The sequence below is a fragment of the Pteropus vampyrus genome, unplaced genomic scaffold, assembly GCF_000151845.1.
Source record: "Pteropus vampyrus isolate Shadow unplaced genomic scaffold, Pvam_2.0 Scaffold580, whole genome shotgun sequence".
Taxonomy (NCBI): Eukaryota; Metazoa; Chordata; class Mammalia; order Chiroptera; family Pteropodidae; genus Pteropus; species Pteropus vampyrus.
The window spans coordinates 590048-607440 of record NW_011889361.1 but is presented as its reverse complement, the minus strand read 5'-3'; the positions used below and the strand labels follow the sequence as shown (position 1 = coordinate 607440).

Here is a 17393-nt window from a genome sequence, read left to right as displayed (position 1 = left end):
TCTTTTTAGCTACACTGCTGTGATCTTCATTGAGGTCACCATTATCTTTCAAATGAACTATGCAGTTAGTTTCCAGGCTTCCTCTGTGGCCCTCTAGAGTCCCTTCTACAGAAAGTAACCAAGTAACTTTTAAAAACTCAGATCAGGTCATATCACTTTCCAGTTAAAAAGCCTTCAGTGATTTACTATTGCATTTAAAATAAGATGCAAACTCTTTATATGGCCTGCAAGGCCCTACATAATCTGTTCCCTGCTTATTCTTCCAAACTCAGCATATGCTACTCTTTTGCTTACATACTAGGCTGTAGCCACATTGAGTTTCTTTTGGAGTGTGCCAGATTTGCTTGCTTCTTTCTTAGGGCATTTGCACAGACACTTCTCTTTACCTGGAATATTCTGTTTCAGATTCTCACTTGACTGGCTCCTTTTTGTCAGTTAGGCTTAGCTGAAATAACGCCTTCAAAGGGTTTTCCACAATACCCAGCTGACAGAGTACTATCCACAAAAATATACACTCATACATACTCATGTACTCTCTCTCACACACATACACACACTCATATACATACTATCATTCTCAGTCAGATTATTGTCTTATTTTTCTTTCACTTTTAAAATTATCTCATTTATTTATTTGTTTACTTATGTATTATATATATCCCACCTCCACTAGAAAGTTAACTCCACAAGGACTTCATCTTATTCTCTGGCACATGATAGCTACTCAATTTAAGTTTTGCTGGATGGATGGATGGATGGATGGATGCCTCAGTGAGGAGTAGACAAGAGCACGTCCTACCCCACACCCCACCAAATGCAAAAATAAGAAGACTTGACTGAGAACTTATGACTCCCAACATTAAAAGTTCTTTTCCACCCAGATTAAATCTTCAGTTTCTTTAGCAAGCACTTGTCTGATTATATAGTAGGCAGTCAGTTTATTTTCATTGAGAAGGCCTGTTCAGCTCAGTTGTACAGTAGTCAGGTGTTTAGTTACTTGTAGTTACTGCCTGACCACCACTCCTGCCCTCTGTGTCTGCCAGCTCCAGATTTGGAGACTGTCTGGGACTCTTCTCAGAACAGCTGCAGCTTCCTCAGCTTCTTTTGCTATGGTTTAATCGAGTCCTATTTGCAGTTTGTCTTAGAGAAATTTCTCAAAATCTCTTGTTCAATGACTCTACCAGCCTATTCTTCCCACTCCTTTTGCTGTTTTCATCACAGGTATATATTTGTCTTCTTTTGTACCACTTGCCAGTCATTTCAGGATATGTTTTGGGGGGTTAGGGTGGAGAGGAGGTAGACATGTTTGTTCAGTCTTCTGTCTTAACTTGTAAGTCCTTTAATGAGTTATTTTTCTACAGTATTGAGATGCATAAGGACTTGTTGAGTAGACTTGGAGTTTATGTGCTAATAAATAACTCAGGTGTTATTACAAGCAGGGTAATTTATTTAGACTTTTCACTAAAGATTAAGAGTTAATTTTGTCCTGCTGCAACTGAGTACATGTCTCTTTCATAAAAAGAGAAACATCACTCCTGTCTTGTACAGTTTTTTTTTTTTTTTTCCCAATCTTGCCCTCTACTCTTCAGTAATGGAGATACAATCACATCCAAATGCTCTGGATTTAATTTAATAGATTCTGGTAAAACAACCTCAAGTGGATTCTAGGTCCAATCTGAGAGATTTAAGCGGTAGAGTTGAGAGAAACTGGATACCAATTAGATAAATTTTTCTTTTTTTCTTTTCCTTTCAGATGTTGAGTATTATTTGAGAAAGAGAGAGAGAGAGAGAGAGAGAGAGGGAGAGAGAGAGCGAGAGCGAGCGCGCGCGCACGCGAGGGAGGGCAGGCGCGAGAGCATGTAAGAAGTCATAGATGACTTCTGGATTTCCTGCTTGGGAAACAGGATAAAATGGTACCATAATGGGGATTGAGATTGTAATATGACTTGCTGTTTGTTTGTTTGTTTGGTGGGGGCAGGAGGAATTATTTCAATTTTATATTTGCTGCTTTTGTGAAGTTATCTAGTAGGTAGTGGGATATACACACCTTGAGCTCAGGAAACCTGGGCTGGAGGAATTTTTGAGAATGATTATCATGGAAGATGATTAAAACCATAAATGAAGATGAGCTCATCCAGGGAAGAATGAATAAAGGAAAAAAGAAAAAGAATTGGGCGAAGCAGAATAGGTTGGTCAAAGGAGATTTGAAATAATCAGTGAAGTAGGAAGAAAATCTAGGCGAATGTTATGAAAACCATAACAAGAGAAGAAAATGAATATAATATCTAAACAATCCTTAATGTGGTACTTGTCAGACAGTAAGTATTCAGTAAATATTTATTATGGAGAAAATATTTGTTACACTTTACTTCAAAGAGGTGATTGGTAATTTGGCTAAAGCAAGATCAGTGGGATATAAAGGTTATAAAATAGATTGTATCGTGTTGTCTCCTGAATGTGAGGTAGTGTATCTACTGGAGATAACTCTTTTAGTATGCTTATATATGAGAAGAAAAGAGAAAAGTGGTAGTACCGAGAAGAGATCATATAAGCAGGAGAAGGTCTGAGCATGTTCAAATGTTGTTGGGAAAAGACTGAGAAGAAAAGAGAAGTTGTACATATCTACAAAAGAGAAGGGGTCATTGATAGAATGAGTTTCTAAGAAGTGCATAGTGATAATTAGGAGCACAGAAGCGGGGATGGATCGACTAAAGGAGAGATTCTGTATGTGGCTGATAGGAATACCAAGATGTTTCTGGATGCAGACAGGGATTGTAGTAGAAAGGTAGGGCTGAAGAATCAAAGAGGGGCCTGCCCACTAAATTTCATTTTCTGCTGAGAGCTAATTGGGAGAAAATTGGTTAGAAGTATGAAGGAAGCAGTGCAATGAAGGAGAGAAGTCACCAGGGAAATTTATTAGAGGTTTACTGGGCAGTATCAGCCCAGCAGAGGTTGTAGATTATTTTATTTCTGTTAATCCTCTGAACCTCACAGTTGTGTCCTTTGGCCTGAATTTTGGGGCAGAGTTGATAGACATCTGGCTTGATCCAAGGTTAGGTGTTGGGTGAGTGAAACAGAAAGACAAGGAAGTTGGAAACATGAGGGATTGTCAAGGAAGTGGTAAGGTGATGAACCATGGGCTCTAGGTTGGAGAGGGGAGGAAGGAAAGGAAAGTAAGAAAGGATGTTGAGTGTCTACAAAGTGTCAAACTGAAAGGCAGGCGGAAGTTGTGTCATTGAGGACTTCACAGGAAATAGTAAGGAGTGTACATTTCATTTTAAGTACAGTGGGAAGCCGTTAAAGAATTAAAAAAAGAGGAAGGATGTGATCTAACTCATGTTTTTATAAGATTACTCGATACCCTGTTGAGAATGAAGAACAAGAATGGAAGCAAGGAGCCCAGGTAAGCAGTTATAATAGTAATCCAGGCAAGAGCTGAACGATGTGGAATTGGGGCTGGCAGTGGAAAAATGGATGGATTTGAGATATATTTAGAAATAGAGTCAACAGGATTTGACTATTGTTTGACTATTGTAAATTTTATTGGCTCTACTGTTAAAATGTGTTTAAAATCCTGCCACTTCTTACTATGTCCACCACCAACCTCTTGGTCTGAACCATCATTATCTCGCACTTGGGTTGTAATAACCTCCCAACTGGTCTTCATGCTTGTACTTTTGTCCCCTTGCATATACTCTCCACAGAGCAGCTAGAATGAACCATTTAAAACATTAATTAGACCATGTCATTCTTTGGCTTAAAACCTTCCAGTGGTCTCTCATCTCACTCAGAATTTAAATTCTAAACGTGTCCTACAAGGCTCCATATAATCTAGCCCTGGTTTCTGCTGTGTTTGCTGTGCTTCAGGCACACTGGCCTTGCTGTGTGTTGAACCTTCCAGACTCATTCCCACCTCAGGATCTTGACACTGCTGGAATCTTCTCTGAATGCTCCTCTTCCAGACATTTCTGATGACATGCTCCTTCAGCTGCTTCAGTTTCTGCTCAATTGTTATCTTTACCATCCTGCCTTCCCTATCCCACTGCACTGACTCCTCTATTTAAAATTGTATCTGCCTGCCACACCCGCATTCCCTAACCTCCTTCCCTGCTTTATTTTTTCTCCTGACACTCTGTGTATTTACTTATCTGATTGTTTTCTCTGTCCCTTCACTATAATGTCACTTTTAGATGGGAAATAATTTTTTAAAAATATGTTTATTACTTTATTCAAGTTGGACAGTGCCTGACACATAGTAGCTTTTCCATAATCAATTGAAAAATGAATTGCTGAATGGATTGGATATGAAAAGAAAGAAATTGTATAATCAAGGAAACCTAGGACTCCACAGGTTTTTAGTCTGAGCAGCTTGGTGATAATCAGTCATACTATTTACAGAAAGGAGTACGACAAAGGGAAGAACAGATTTTCAGGGTAAAGCAGGGATTGTTTTGGCCAGGTTAAGTTTGATGTGCCTACTTTACCTGGAAATTTCATGAAGACAGTTGGATACATGTCAGGAATTCATGGTTGAGGAGTTTTGAAGTATTTTTGCAGGATTTAAAGCCATAGTATTGAGTGAGACCATGTATGTAGAAAAGAAGATAGAGAAGGAAAAAGGTTAAGAAGCGGGCCCCAGTGGTCTCCCACATTGACAGCCTGGGTAGAGGAGAGGCATCGTTGGCTTATGAGAAGGAGCACTCGGAAAGGTAGGAGAAACACTAGGAGAATATGGTATCATGGAAGCTAAAAGCAAAAAAAAAAAAAGAGAGTAATGAGAGTGGCTTGAAAAAGATAAGGACAAAAAATAAGTGGAGAGGATAAGACACTGGTTTTCTTAGTGAAGTTAAAGAGGAAGTTTAGTGTTAATAATGGTGTAAGATAAATGGAGATTGGTACATTATAGTTAGAGAGTTGTGCATTTTAGATGGAACATGACTAGATGTCAAGGTTAGGGTTTAGCTGTGACCTTGGGTTACATAATTGTAGTGGAGCGACAGTAGTTTGTTTTGAGGCAGTAAAACGATCAGTCTAGGATATTAGATGGAATATTTACATGGACTCTGATCATCTGCTTTGAGAGTAAGGCTTGAGGTTAAGAATAAGAATCTGGAGCCAGGTCCCAAGGTTGTCAGTATATGTGGATCTGTTACCTGGTACAAAACATGGTCAAAGGATGGTGGCAGATGTTGGAGCATTATGTCATGAGCTTCACAGGAGCAGGAACTGCCTCCCAGGGGCTGAGCAGTAATGGTCTGGATATGCTTTGGGCAACTGGGAGAAGCCAGCGCTACATCTTGCCTGGTAGGCACAAGTTTTGAGGGGGAATTTGATAGCTGTAGCAGAAGTGGTAAACTCAGCTTGTGTTCTTGAAATAGTTTATGGATGTGTTGGGGAATTTGTGTATCGTGGAGTCAGATTCTAGGAGGGTGTAGAAGAAAGACTCGGGGAGGAAAGAGAACATTGGAAGGCAAAGTGATTACAGAGCAGTGTCGAGATAAATGTCAGAGGTTGAAGTACTGACCTTCCGCTTGCTGCTATAAAAGAATCTTTCATAGTAGCTAACTTTTAGCATGACCCTATTGTGAGATGCCTGCCAGGGTGAGTGTTTGTTAACTGTGCCGCAGGTAACCAAATGAGTTAATCTCTTTAGTAGAATTATTTACCATAACCCATGTGAATGTGGAAGGGTGTCTGCCAAACACAGTTATTGTGGTTTTGGCATAAAAAGTCCTTTCTGACAGTAATTGTTGGCTAGTATGTTTAAGCTGCTCGTTGAGACCACTCCTGGAATAAGAGAGCAATGCCATGTCATCACGGAGGGAAGGATGCTTATCGTTCTGTTTTCGTTACTGGGCCTGCTTCCAAGCCATTTGAAATCTGCATCAAATTTTTCAGATTTGTTCCTGATCTCAGGGATAGAGCACAGCACTAGCTGAAGCTATTTAAGATGATAAAGCAAATGTACTCAAAGTGTTACCTGTCAGTTTTGAAGAGGGTATAAATCATTCTTTTCCTTAAGGCAGGATGAGGCTGACTTCTTCCCTGACCTCTTTTCCACCTTCACCCTTGGGGTTCTCAAAGATGCAGTTTACTATGGAGTTTAGAGTAGGAAAATTTTACCAATATGTAATAATACAGATAAAACAGTGGTGCTATCAGAGCTTTGCTTTTGGAAAGGAAGGTTTTTAAATGTCTTGAAATGAGGTAAAGCATTGTTACTGAGGAGGGTAAAGGTTGAAGAAGAGAATCTGAAGATATCTAATTCTGACTGGGGTTATGCTTATTTTTTCTGATTAAGAAAAGATAGACTGATTAAGGAATTGATTGAGGACCAAGTGGAGGAAGAAATTTTATATTGAAAATATTTTGGTTAGGATCTGTATAAGGGCAAAGCTTTTCTTATTCGCTAGAAAATTTTCAGGAAAATTTCTCTCTCTGGAATAAAATGAGCATAATTTTGACAGGAAAAATAGGTAATTATTTAGGTAAGCTTCCAGCCCTTTGAGTCTTCAAGCAGTACAGAACTGTCATTGGGTAATTCACCATTGTGCCTACAACTGTTAGTTCTCCACTCCTCAGTGATACATGTATTTACATCATGTGCTCAGTTCAGTGAAGAACTAGTTAACTTGTAATTTAACTAACTGTCCATGTAGATCTTATATTGATCATGTTACTTTTCAATAGATGCAGCTTAATATTTTCCTTTAGATTAGCTCTGAAAAAGACATTTTCTTATTAATGTACACATAAGCCTCTGAGGACTGCATTTTATAGTGGTCTCTGTAAATGGAACGCTCATGGGCCTCTGAGGACTCGGGTAAACAACTCAGTCTTTCCTTTCCTTTCATGGCCCTTGGTGTCAGTAAAAATCACTGGCAAAATAATAACCATGCAATACAGAGTATCTTTTCTATTTTCTGTTTATGCTTTTATTTGACCTATCTATAATCAAATAATGTCAAGCTTGCAACTATAACAAAATTGTATTTGCTGTTTGAATATAATTCAGGCCAAATTCTATAAACTTTAATTAGGCCAAGCTTGCACTGACCTCAGTAGGAATCTGGCTGAGGATCTCTTTTAATTACCTCTTTCTTAAAATATGTAAGAATTTTCACATTGCTTTTCTCACTCAAGGAACAATGCATGGAGAGCTAAACTAACAAAATGTTTAAATAGATACAAATCAAACTTGAAAGGTTTAAACCGTTGTTTTCACCCTGTAAGTCAGCTGAGAAAAAGCATACACACTGTAGTTCTAAATTATGTCCATAGAGTATTTCAAATCCAGTGAATTAACTCTCTTTTTTTTTTTTCTTATTTGAGCTCATAAATGTTAACCTCAGAAGTGCCTCAAATTCTTCCATTGAAATAAACTTGAACTGACAATAGCCAGATGATGTAAAATTGAAACTGAAATTCTATCCTTGGCCCATCCCATGTTCTTCCCCATAGGTATTAGAGGAATCATAGGAGAGTTCGTGTTTTCATTGTATGTGAACTGTAATATTTGGGCAAAACAGGGCATATAAATTTCTTACTGCCAGGAAAAAGCAATTACCAGTATGGAGAAGATAGCTGGCAATAAATAAACAGAACTATGCTAGAAAGTGAATAAGTTTAAAGATTTATTTAGAATGACTTAACTTATAGAAAACAGGTCTTTATATTTATCATATGCCTTCCTTCAAGTTTCTAAATAGAAAGGCCGATTATGTCACCAAGCCTTTTTTTGTATGTTATTTTAGAATAAATAAAGTGAAATATGCTATATTGTACAATTAAAACCAAAAAGGAAACTAGTTGCACATAGCAAAACAAATAGCACTTTGAAAAATGTAGTTTACCTGTATTAATGTTATGGCTCCCTTTATCAAGCCCCCATATTATGTCCGAGTGCACCGTGAGCTGGGTGTTTGCAGATGAGAAAAGCCAGCTGACCTAGGACTAAGAAACTTCACTGTCCTTGGATGTGAACCCAGGTCTATACGATTCCAAAGGCAGTGGTGCTCTTGATTTCAATATGCGACACCTCTCCCATGAGGAACCAGTGCCTTCTCTTTTGTTTTCAACACAATGTGCCATGGGAATCTTTGAAGTGGTTCTGGAGAGAGGAAACAAGAAGGAATTTTATGATAGAAGAGTTTTCTTATTAGATAGTCTTGTCATAGCCTAACCCCAACCCAGTGCTAAGGGTTAGAGAGGGAAGGAATTACCTTATAGTCAGTTTAACTCTGAAGCTTCCTTCAAGATGAAATAATAGTTCTTATAATTCCTCACACCACATCTGTCAGTGTACCCACTCTCTGGAACTCAGATGGAAGAGAAGTAAGGAGTGGGACTCAAAACTGTGGTTCATCTGAGAATAGCAATTATTATCTTCATATCATTATAGAATTCAAGTGCAATGTATTAAAATCTATTAGATCAAATTATTTTTTGAGGAATTCCCTAAATGTTGTTTATTCAGACATTGACCTTCTTTTTAGACTCCAGCAATACTTTAAGGAGCTACAGAGTCAAAACTCCACTGGGAAAAAAAAAATTTTGTCTCAAAAGGCATTTAGAAAATAGGAAATCAAAAATTAAGTGATAAAAATTGAACTCTTCTTGACTGGAAGCATTACAAGTGAAAAAGTACATCTAATGAACTTCCTATGTTGGAAGAAGCGACTTTTAAAATATACATAAAAGAGAATAATGTATTAAAAACAGCCTCACTACCCAGAATTAATAATAACTAGTAATAAATTAATAATTAATTTAAAATTTTGTCATCTTTGTTTGCTTTCTTTACTGAAAAGAAATAAAACAACATAAAGTCGTAGCCCCATGTGACCTCTGCTAACCCCGTTTACCTCCTCCGAGTACCGACAAGTTGGCGTTTTTAGTTTGTTTTCATATGTTTCTATAATACATACCCATAAACAATATGCCGAATTGTTTTGTGTGCATTTTAAAATTTAATGAAATAGTATCATATTGTATAACCTGTTTCTTTCTCTACAGAGTATTTTTTCACTCAAAACTGCTTGATATTTGTCTGTATTAAGATCTATGAAGCTTAACTCATTCGTTTTACCTGCTACATAGCATTTTGTCATGCGAGTATACCCTTTTTGATGTATGCATTCCACCATTTATGTCAGTGCTTCCCACCTGTGTGAGTGTCCTAGTAGGAGACTCTTCAGAAACCTGTGTGATTGCTCTCTAGGGAACTGAATGGAGAGGAAATGTCAGGTTGGAGGGTAGGTCTTTTTCAATTTTATAATGGTCTGTCAAACCAGCTGTGTATAAGAGGTGTGATGTTTTTCAAATATAATATCATTATGAAACTCTTTCTAGGAAGACTTTAAAAAAAATTATCCTCGTTAACCAGGGGTTGGTAAACTAAGGCCAGCAGGCCAAATCTGGTCTCCTGCCTGTTTTTGTAAGTAGAGTTTTATTGGAATATAGCCTTACTAATTTATGCAGGTACTGTTCGTGGCTGCTGTCATGCTACAGTGTCAGAGTTGAATAGTTGCAAGACAGATCATATGGCTCGCAAAGACCAAAATATTACTCTCTGGCTCTTTATAGAAAAAAAATTGCTGATAATAGTAATAATATTACTTACTATCACTCTGTTTAGTCTTTTTTGTTTTGCTTATTAAATTATCTAATATTCAGTCAAATAAATAAGGAAGATGATTTCAGAATGTGATAGAACAATGAAAAATAGTGATGTGAGTGGGGTTATGGCATTAGATAGGGTGATAGAGAGAATCTGAGAAGATGCCATGTGAGCTGAGACCCAGGAGATGAAGAAACCAAGGCTCAGAGAGGTTAAGTAATTTGTATAGAGTCAAACAGGTAGTTTAGTGGCAGAGGTGAGATTTAAACTCAGGAATAACTCCAAATATAAGGCTCTTTCCTCGGCTGTCTTTATATATTCTTATAAAAACTATACAAAGCAGATACGATACGTAAGTGTTACAGCAGAGAAGCATAAGCAAAATGGTTTAGTTCTGGATTTGGCAGGCCGGAGACCGGGGTTCTGACGTGTTGAAATTTGGAATCAGTACCGATGACTAGGTTTGAATCACAGTCCAGCACTAACTTTGGCTGAATCACTTCAGTATGCAGCCTTCATTGTTTTTTTGGTGGAGTTGAGGGTGGGAGGGACCGTATCTGTAAATGGAGGAGGGTGTTTGGATGATCTCCATGGGCTCTGCTGGCTCTCACTTTCTGTGATGCTGTGACTTAGGAGGTGGCATTTGATATGGGCTTTGGAGGGTGGGGTGATTTTGACAGGCTGCCTTGTCAGTGAAGAGGAAAGGTATTCCAGGTAGTGAGAACAGTTCAAGCAAAAACACAATGGCTAGTAACTAGAGAAAGAACTCTGAGAGTGATGTGTAATAGTCTAGTCTGACCAGCCTAGAGTTTTAATTCCATAGAAGATAGGAGAGGCGAGGGGAGTCTGGCACTGAGCTGAGGGTAGGCCTGAGAGTTATGCTTAGGAGCTTGGAAGTTTTCCCCTAGAATTACAGGACTGGAAACGTCCTGGGTGTTTTCTTGAGCATCCCTGTTCAGTGACTCTACTCTCTATGTGAATAGTTCCAGTGATGGACGGTTCTCTAGACTGTCTGTTCCATTTTCACGCAACTCTAAGTGCAAAAATTCTTCCTTACATTGAGTCAAAGCTTATGGGTTCTAGCTCTATCGTTACCAAATGTAAATAATGGAAGGCCACTAGCAGATTTTAAAGGGTAGAGGGACATGTTCAGAGACATGTAACCCAAGGGCCTGAATTAGGCCTGTGGCAGCACCCTTATAATATATCCTCCAAAGGAAGAGAACTTTAAAAAGCATTCCATGCATGAAATATGTACTGAAGACCTCTGATGGGTCAGTCAGTGACCAAGAATCTAGTGATGAGAAAGAGTTCCTGCTCTCACAGTCTTACCAGGCTCACGGAGGGTGAACCAATAGACCACTGTGACGACGACTCTGGGAGTTTCAGGCAGGAGTACTTAACCTGGCGGATAGAGATAAGAGGCCAGAGTCAGGGGGCAGGTAAGTTGAGGAGCTGGCCAGATGGACCAAGGAGGCAGAAGGGAGAACACCCAGGGGAAAGGAGAGTGTGGAGATAGAAACATGAGCAAATGTGACCATTTTAAGGAACTGTAAACAGTTCTATGGTGGGAGCATGGTGTGTATATAGGAGAGGCTGACGCAGTGGACAGGGACTCATCATGAGGAGCTGTGTTTGCCATGCTAGGGATTTTATATCTTGAATTTGATTAGAAACCAATATTCTTATATATAGTTTTCCCTCCCCAATCTGTAAAGAATATGTATAACCCTAACCCTAACTCTAACCCTAACCCTAACCCTAACCCTAACCCTAATATATATATACATATGTATAATATATATATATATATACATACATATATATGTATATATATATTCCTTTAAAAATATTAGAACATATAGAAAATAGGGAGAAAGAAAGAAAACTCGCCTTTAATCTCACCAGAAATAACTACTACTAAAACATTTGGTTCCTTTTTTACCAAGTGCATTTCTATGCATAGATACAGAAGAAAAGCATGATCTTATTTACAAAATATAGTTTGCATACTGCTTTTTCTAATGTAACTTTGTATATCAGCATTTCTCAGGCCGTGCCATTAAGAATTATTTTAGAATTTAACTACAAATGACTACATGTAATAGTCCCAAAGATGACTGTATCTTACACTTAAAAACTTCATAATGGGTTAAATTTTAATTTGCTTGCATTTTTCACTATTATAAATAATGCTATGATAAGCAGCTTTGTTTGTAAATTTGTATTCACATCTGCCTATTTCCTTGGGAGAGGTCCAGCTATGTCAGTAGTTGCCTTTTAAGCAGGGGTGTGATGGACTCAAGTGTGTATATTTGAAAAGCTGTCATGACAGCAGTGTGAAGGGTGGATTGGAAAGAGGTAATCCAGAGGCAAGCAGAGGAAAGATCCTATTTGAGCAATTTAGGCCAAGTATGAAGGCATAAACTAAGATATTGGCAGTAAGGGCAGAGAAAAGAGGAGATGGTAATGATTCTTACCATCACGTTTGCTTGTTTATTTACATCAGAGCTTTCCTCGAACATGAAGGAAGCAATCGTCAATTTTTACACGATACTTCAGAGGTTTAGGGACCTCTAAGGTGGCTGTAGTGGGTAGTGCAAAGAGGATAACAGGGGTTAATGGTTGTCTTCTCCAAGATAGGAAATACCAGAGGGGAAGAACGGGTTTGAAGGGTTCGATTGGGGAGGAGGAATTTATGAGCCCAGGATTAGGTGTATCAGATAAAACTGTCAGGGAGATAGTTTATAAATTGATCTAATATAATAGCTTAGGAGAGAGGTCAGAGCGGGATGTGAGGATGGGGAAGCCATCCCCACAAAAGTAGTCCTAGAGAGCAGGGTGTTTAGGAGACGAGTACTTGGGACATAACCAGGGAAACTACTTACTCCTAAGTAGCAGAGAAGTAGCAAGTAGTAAGATTTCTTTGGGAAACCAGAGAAGGAGCTAAGAGATAAGTATGAAGATAACCAGAAGAGAATGGCATCAAGGAAGCCAGGAGAGACAACAATTTCAAGGAAAAAGTCATCAAACTGTTAAATGTTGCAGAGGTCAAGCGAGAAAAGGACTGTGGAGGGTTCCATGAGAGCAATTTAAGTCACCTGTAAATGTGAGATGAGCAGATTCAGAGGAATTGTGGAGCTGGAAGCCAGATTGTAGCTGTATGATATGGAGTCAAGGGAGCTGAAGGAATAGAATGTTCATGGCTTTTTTCTGACATAGTTTTCTGTGAAGAGCTGGAGAGGACAAGGTTAGAGCGGAGTGAGATGGGGCAGCAGAAGGTTCACTTTTTCTTTTTGTTTATATTAAACAAGGAAAGCTAGATTTCCAAATTCTCATATGACTTTGATTACCTCTCCAACATTTGCTGTTTGCCATATTTAAAATCCTTTTATTGGTGATTATTTTTTTGGGCACAGTATCTTTGTTCAAGTTTCCAATGAAAGCAGTGCTGCCTGGACTCCTAGCATCTTCGAGTTCCGTCGTCGAGTTCCGTGTAAACAAGCCAAGACCACATGTTTGCTCACACAGCCTCATTGGACTTTAATAAGACTCCTCAGTTTTTAAGCTTCAGCATACTAATATTTGGGATTGCAGTTTTAAAATTACAGAATATGACTTGTGTCCTTGAAGTTTGACCTTTACCTAGAGAATTGGTCAAAAATGGTAAATGTTTAAATGTTGCAGTTTAGTGAACATCTTTATTGTGTTGCCAAATGCTAACTGAGGAGAGATTTAATTCTAACAAGCTCTAATTCGAAAGAGAAAAAAATCAAAGGGTGATGTCAACCAGAATCAAAGTGAACCAGAACAAGAAATACTTTTATTGATTACAGAACATCAGCAATGTGTGGTGTGGTCTTATTCACTTCCTTTACTAGCAATGAAAATACTACAGGCTGTCTCTAGGGGATTCAGACAGTCTTATTGAACACATTTGAATCATTTTGATAGGTGTTTTTTGTTGGTAATGTGATGCTCTTTGGGGCTGCAGAAAATTATTTTTAGAGATATGCTAAATGATTCTTGGCTTAAAATAAAAACAATATGGCAAATGTTTCTAATGTAAGAAAAAATGGGTAGTCTATGCATTGTATCCACTGGTTTCCTGCTTAATGGCAAATTAGCCTATTTTTGAGTATTATTTCTCTCAGCACAGTCGCTTTAAAAATGTTGATGTCAAAGAAAGTTATTTTTTAGAGGTTATTGTGTTATAATAGAAAACAGTTATCCATGTAAGAGATTAAATAGAGGATATATACATATTTTATATGTAATATAGAATATACATATATATAATGTACATGTTATATACGTATATAATTTTGCTTCATAAAGAACCTAGTTATCTTCTCCTTAAGATGAGATTTACCTTTCTCTGAGACAAGATTTTACTCTGAAATCTTGGTCCTTTCTTCTTTCTCTTTGCTTTCCTATGAAATTCAGTATTATATTTTTTAACTCTCTTTAGACCTCTCTTCCTCCCCATCCTGTCCAGAACTTTTAGATCGTTCCTTTAATCATTCTTTAATGATTCTTGTCAACTCTCTTGCTACCTGACTTTTCACTGAATCTCCTTCAATCTGCCCAGGCTCAATCCAATCATTTGATGTCTTTGCTACTGAACTTGGGCTGCTGTCAGCTAAAACTTGACAGTCGTGCCAATTGTATGCTATGTAAATTCATGGTGTCTAATTTGTTAGGCCCTCAAGGCAGCCTTATTAATCCTTGATTATTTCCCTCAGCAGTTCTCCCCTTTGTGGCTATTCTACGCTTTCACCCCCATCTTCAAATTCCCTCCCTGCTACCTATTCCCTCATCCCAGAAAATGATCTTCACCTGTTTTATAGAGGTCACCAGGTAGGACTCCTGAACATCCACTTCCTTTACTACCACTCCTCGTCACCACCTACATTATTTTCTCTATTCATATCACCTTCATTATTGTTCTGCGTTTTCTCCTTAACTTTGTCAGCAGGCTGCTCAAAAGAGTAGTGCCTGCTTGCTTAGCCTTCTATTCTGTGGCTCCATCTAAACCACTCTCGATGAAGTTTAACTGTTAACACCTGAGAGGTAGTCATCAACCTTCTCTTTATTTGGCCTCTGTTGTATTTTCACATCACTGAGCACTACTTCTAATTATCTTCCTCAGTTTTTATGAAACCCCCTCTCTTTTGGAGGTTCCCACCTTAGATTCTCACAAATTCAAAATCGCCATTTTTTCAAAATAGCAGGAGAAAAATTAAGCATTTAATGCTTTACAAAATAATAATTGGTGTGAATGCTTATAATTCAGTATTAACTATACTTCTAAAAATTATATTATACTTTCATATTACATAGACATATTGTAATTCAGTATTAGTTATACTTTTAAAAATGAGAAGTATATATTAATCGTTCCTTGGTTTCTTCTTTCCTAGTTAATGAAGGAGTTCCCCTTGCTGAGCATGTTCAACATCCATGAAAACCTCTTAGAGGCGCTTCTGGAACTGCAGGCATACGCTGACGTCCAGGCAGTCTTAGCAAAGTATGATGGTGAGTCGGTGGGCGTTTTTACCTACTTGAGTATTCCTCTCTTTCTGATATATTTCAGTGATTAGATTGGAAGGATCTTTTCAAATAACACAGCACTTAGATAACTATTCTCTTCTCTAAGAATTCTTTTCTTTTCTATTCTTTTCACCTACAGTTTTATGCTGGCATTTTATAGAATCTTAGAATTTAATGGTTAGTGGAGACCAGAAATGCTGAGTGGCCAGCGCCACATTCCTCTCCTTCTCTCCCCTCAGGTTCCCTTCACACTTTCCCTGTCAACAAGAGATATGCTTGTTCTGCCTTATCACCTCCATGGTCAGGAAGCACTCAGAACCTCTGCAGGCAGCACATACCCTGTTGGGACAGCGCTGAGCTCCTGCTTTGACCCCACATTGACCGTGACCACTACCTGTTGCTCATGTTGATCCTTTGAAGCAATTTTGAACAGCTAGTAGCCCTTGCTACAGCCTTTGTGGCAGCTTAGTAAACATTTGAAGATAAAATCATGTCCCCTTCATTCCAGGTCTCCTCATTAGTGGAATGCCTCCGTTTCTTCACGTGAGGTACTTTGAAGTCCCTTTGCCACTCTGGTTTCTCACGCATGAGCTTATTTCATTTTGCCTATTCTTAATAAACCATAAAAATAAGCTGACACATCCTAGATATTTGAAAACTCTTCTGCTTATAGTGCCATTGTCTGTGAATCACTATTTGATTAATTGAACAAAAATTATTCGCATAATTACTTGCCATGACCTAGCTGCAGAAGTCTATGCAGAATTTCATACTGTTCTGCCTTATTTTATGGACTCTTTCTCCAAAATAAACATGTTTGCTTATAAAATGGATGTTAGGGAGTGATTTCTTATATTACATGATCATTTTATACTTTATAAAATATTCTTTCTTTAGTCAGCATCTTTAGTGCATTTAAAAAATTATGCAGGTCAAAATTTCCAGGAGTTTATTAAACATATGGAACAAAATGTACTTTTTAAGTCTTATGTTTGATACACAATTCTTCATAAGTGATCTTTGAAATAAGTTGGAGTTTTTACCCCTAAAGTTGGAGGAACTTAGGCATTATGAGACTGTTTTTGTTTTGTTATTAATTCTTGCTCACACTGATGATGGAAACTAAAAGCCCTCAGCCGGTGATGGCATCTCTTGGCCTGTGAAAACATGAGCACCCTGAGTAATAAGATATATTCTACCTAGCATGAAACTGATTTTAGAAAAAGAGAAAAGTATTTGTGGTGCATTTATAGTAAATAAAGACTAATTGGCCTTCACATAACTCTCTTTTGTTTTCTGTCTACGTGCTGGAATCTCATCATTTGGCTGACTTTGGGAGTCTAAGTTGTGAGACTACCTTATAGGCAAAATGCTCATACACTAAGGGTCTTTGGTACGAAAGGAACCAAGTCCCATTCATTTGGGTTCAGGTGACCAAGCACTTTTCCAAATGCCACCCTGTAGCCATTAGTGCCAGCAAGGTTTCAGTGTTTGCATCCCCAGTGCCTACCTGTACTCAACCTGGTACTTCAAGATTTAAAAAAAAAGATTTAACCAATTTAACCAAAGATTTAACCCAAAAGATTTAACCTTTGGGATCTGAAATCTCTTAAGATTCCTTTCATGAAGATCTCAGTTCATTACAGAAATCATCAGCTTTGTGTTATAAGACAGATTGTAAAATAAAGAAATGAACTCATTTGGAGCTTTCTCTCATCTCTATCTATCCCATTGCATGGCCTCTGTTCCACAACAACCAAAAGCTGATTTATTAGATTCTGATAACATATGTTCACATTATTTGTTACAACAGCGTCCCACCCTCCACTAGAACTTGGCTCACACGTTGCAGAATTCCTTTGTTGCAAATGGACAAACTCACCATACCAAGGCCTTTGTGTTGAATTTTGTTTATGTTGTGTACCTGGCAACGGAGATGATGTTCTTACTCATTATTCATGGAAAAAAGAGTGTCATTAGTGGCAGGACATATACTGTTGCTGAGATGCCTTGTTAGGAGTTTTAAGTTCAGCAGTTGTCAATAGACTGCAGATGACCTAACTCCGACTGAATTCTGGAGGGTGTTTTGGTGCAGACTTGGCTCAGGCCTGTGTCATTTACAGTAGAAATATAATGAAGTGGCTGCTGAAGTTACTGTTCTTGAGCGAGCTGCAGCCACACAAGACTATTAAAACATGCCTCTTGTTCTTCATCCTGTACC

At 38.1% G+C, this 17393-nt stretch overlaps 1 protein-coding gene across 2 annotated transcripts in view; it reads left to right on the top strand.

The window, feature by feature from the left end:
• The window catches only part of ST7 (suppression of tumorigenicity 7), an 82270-nt gene that overhangs the window by 20735 nt on the left and 44142 nt on the right, over window positions 1-17393 (top strand). For both annotated transcript variants that reach the window (XM_011384442.2, XM_023525605.1), the window contains one exon: window positions 15043-15157. In XM_011384442.2, coding sequence (XP_011382744.2) covers window positions 15043-15157 — 115 coding nt within the window. The remainder of the gene's footprint in view (window positions 1-15042; window positions 15158-17393) is intronic.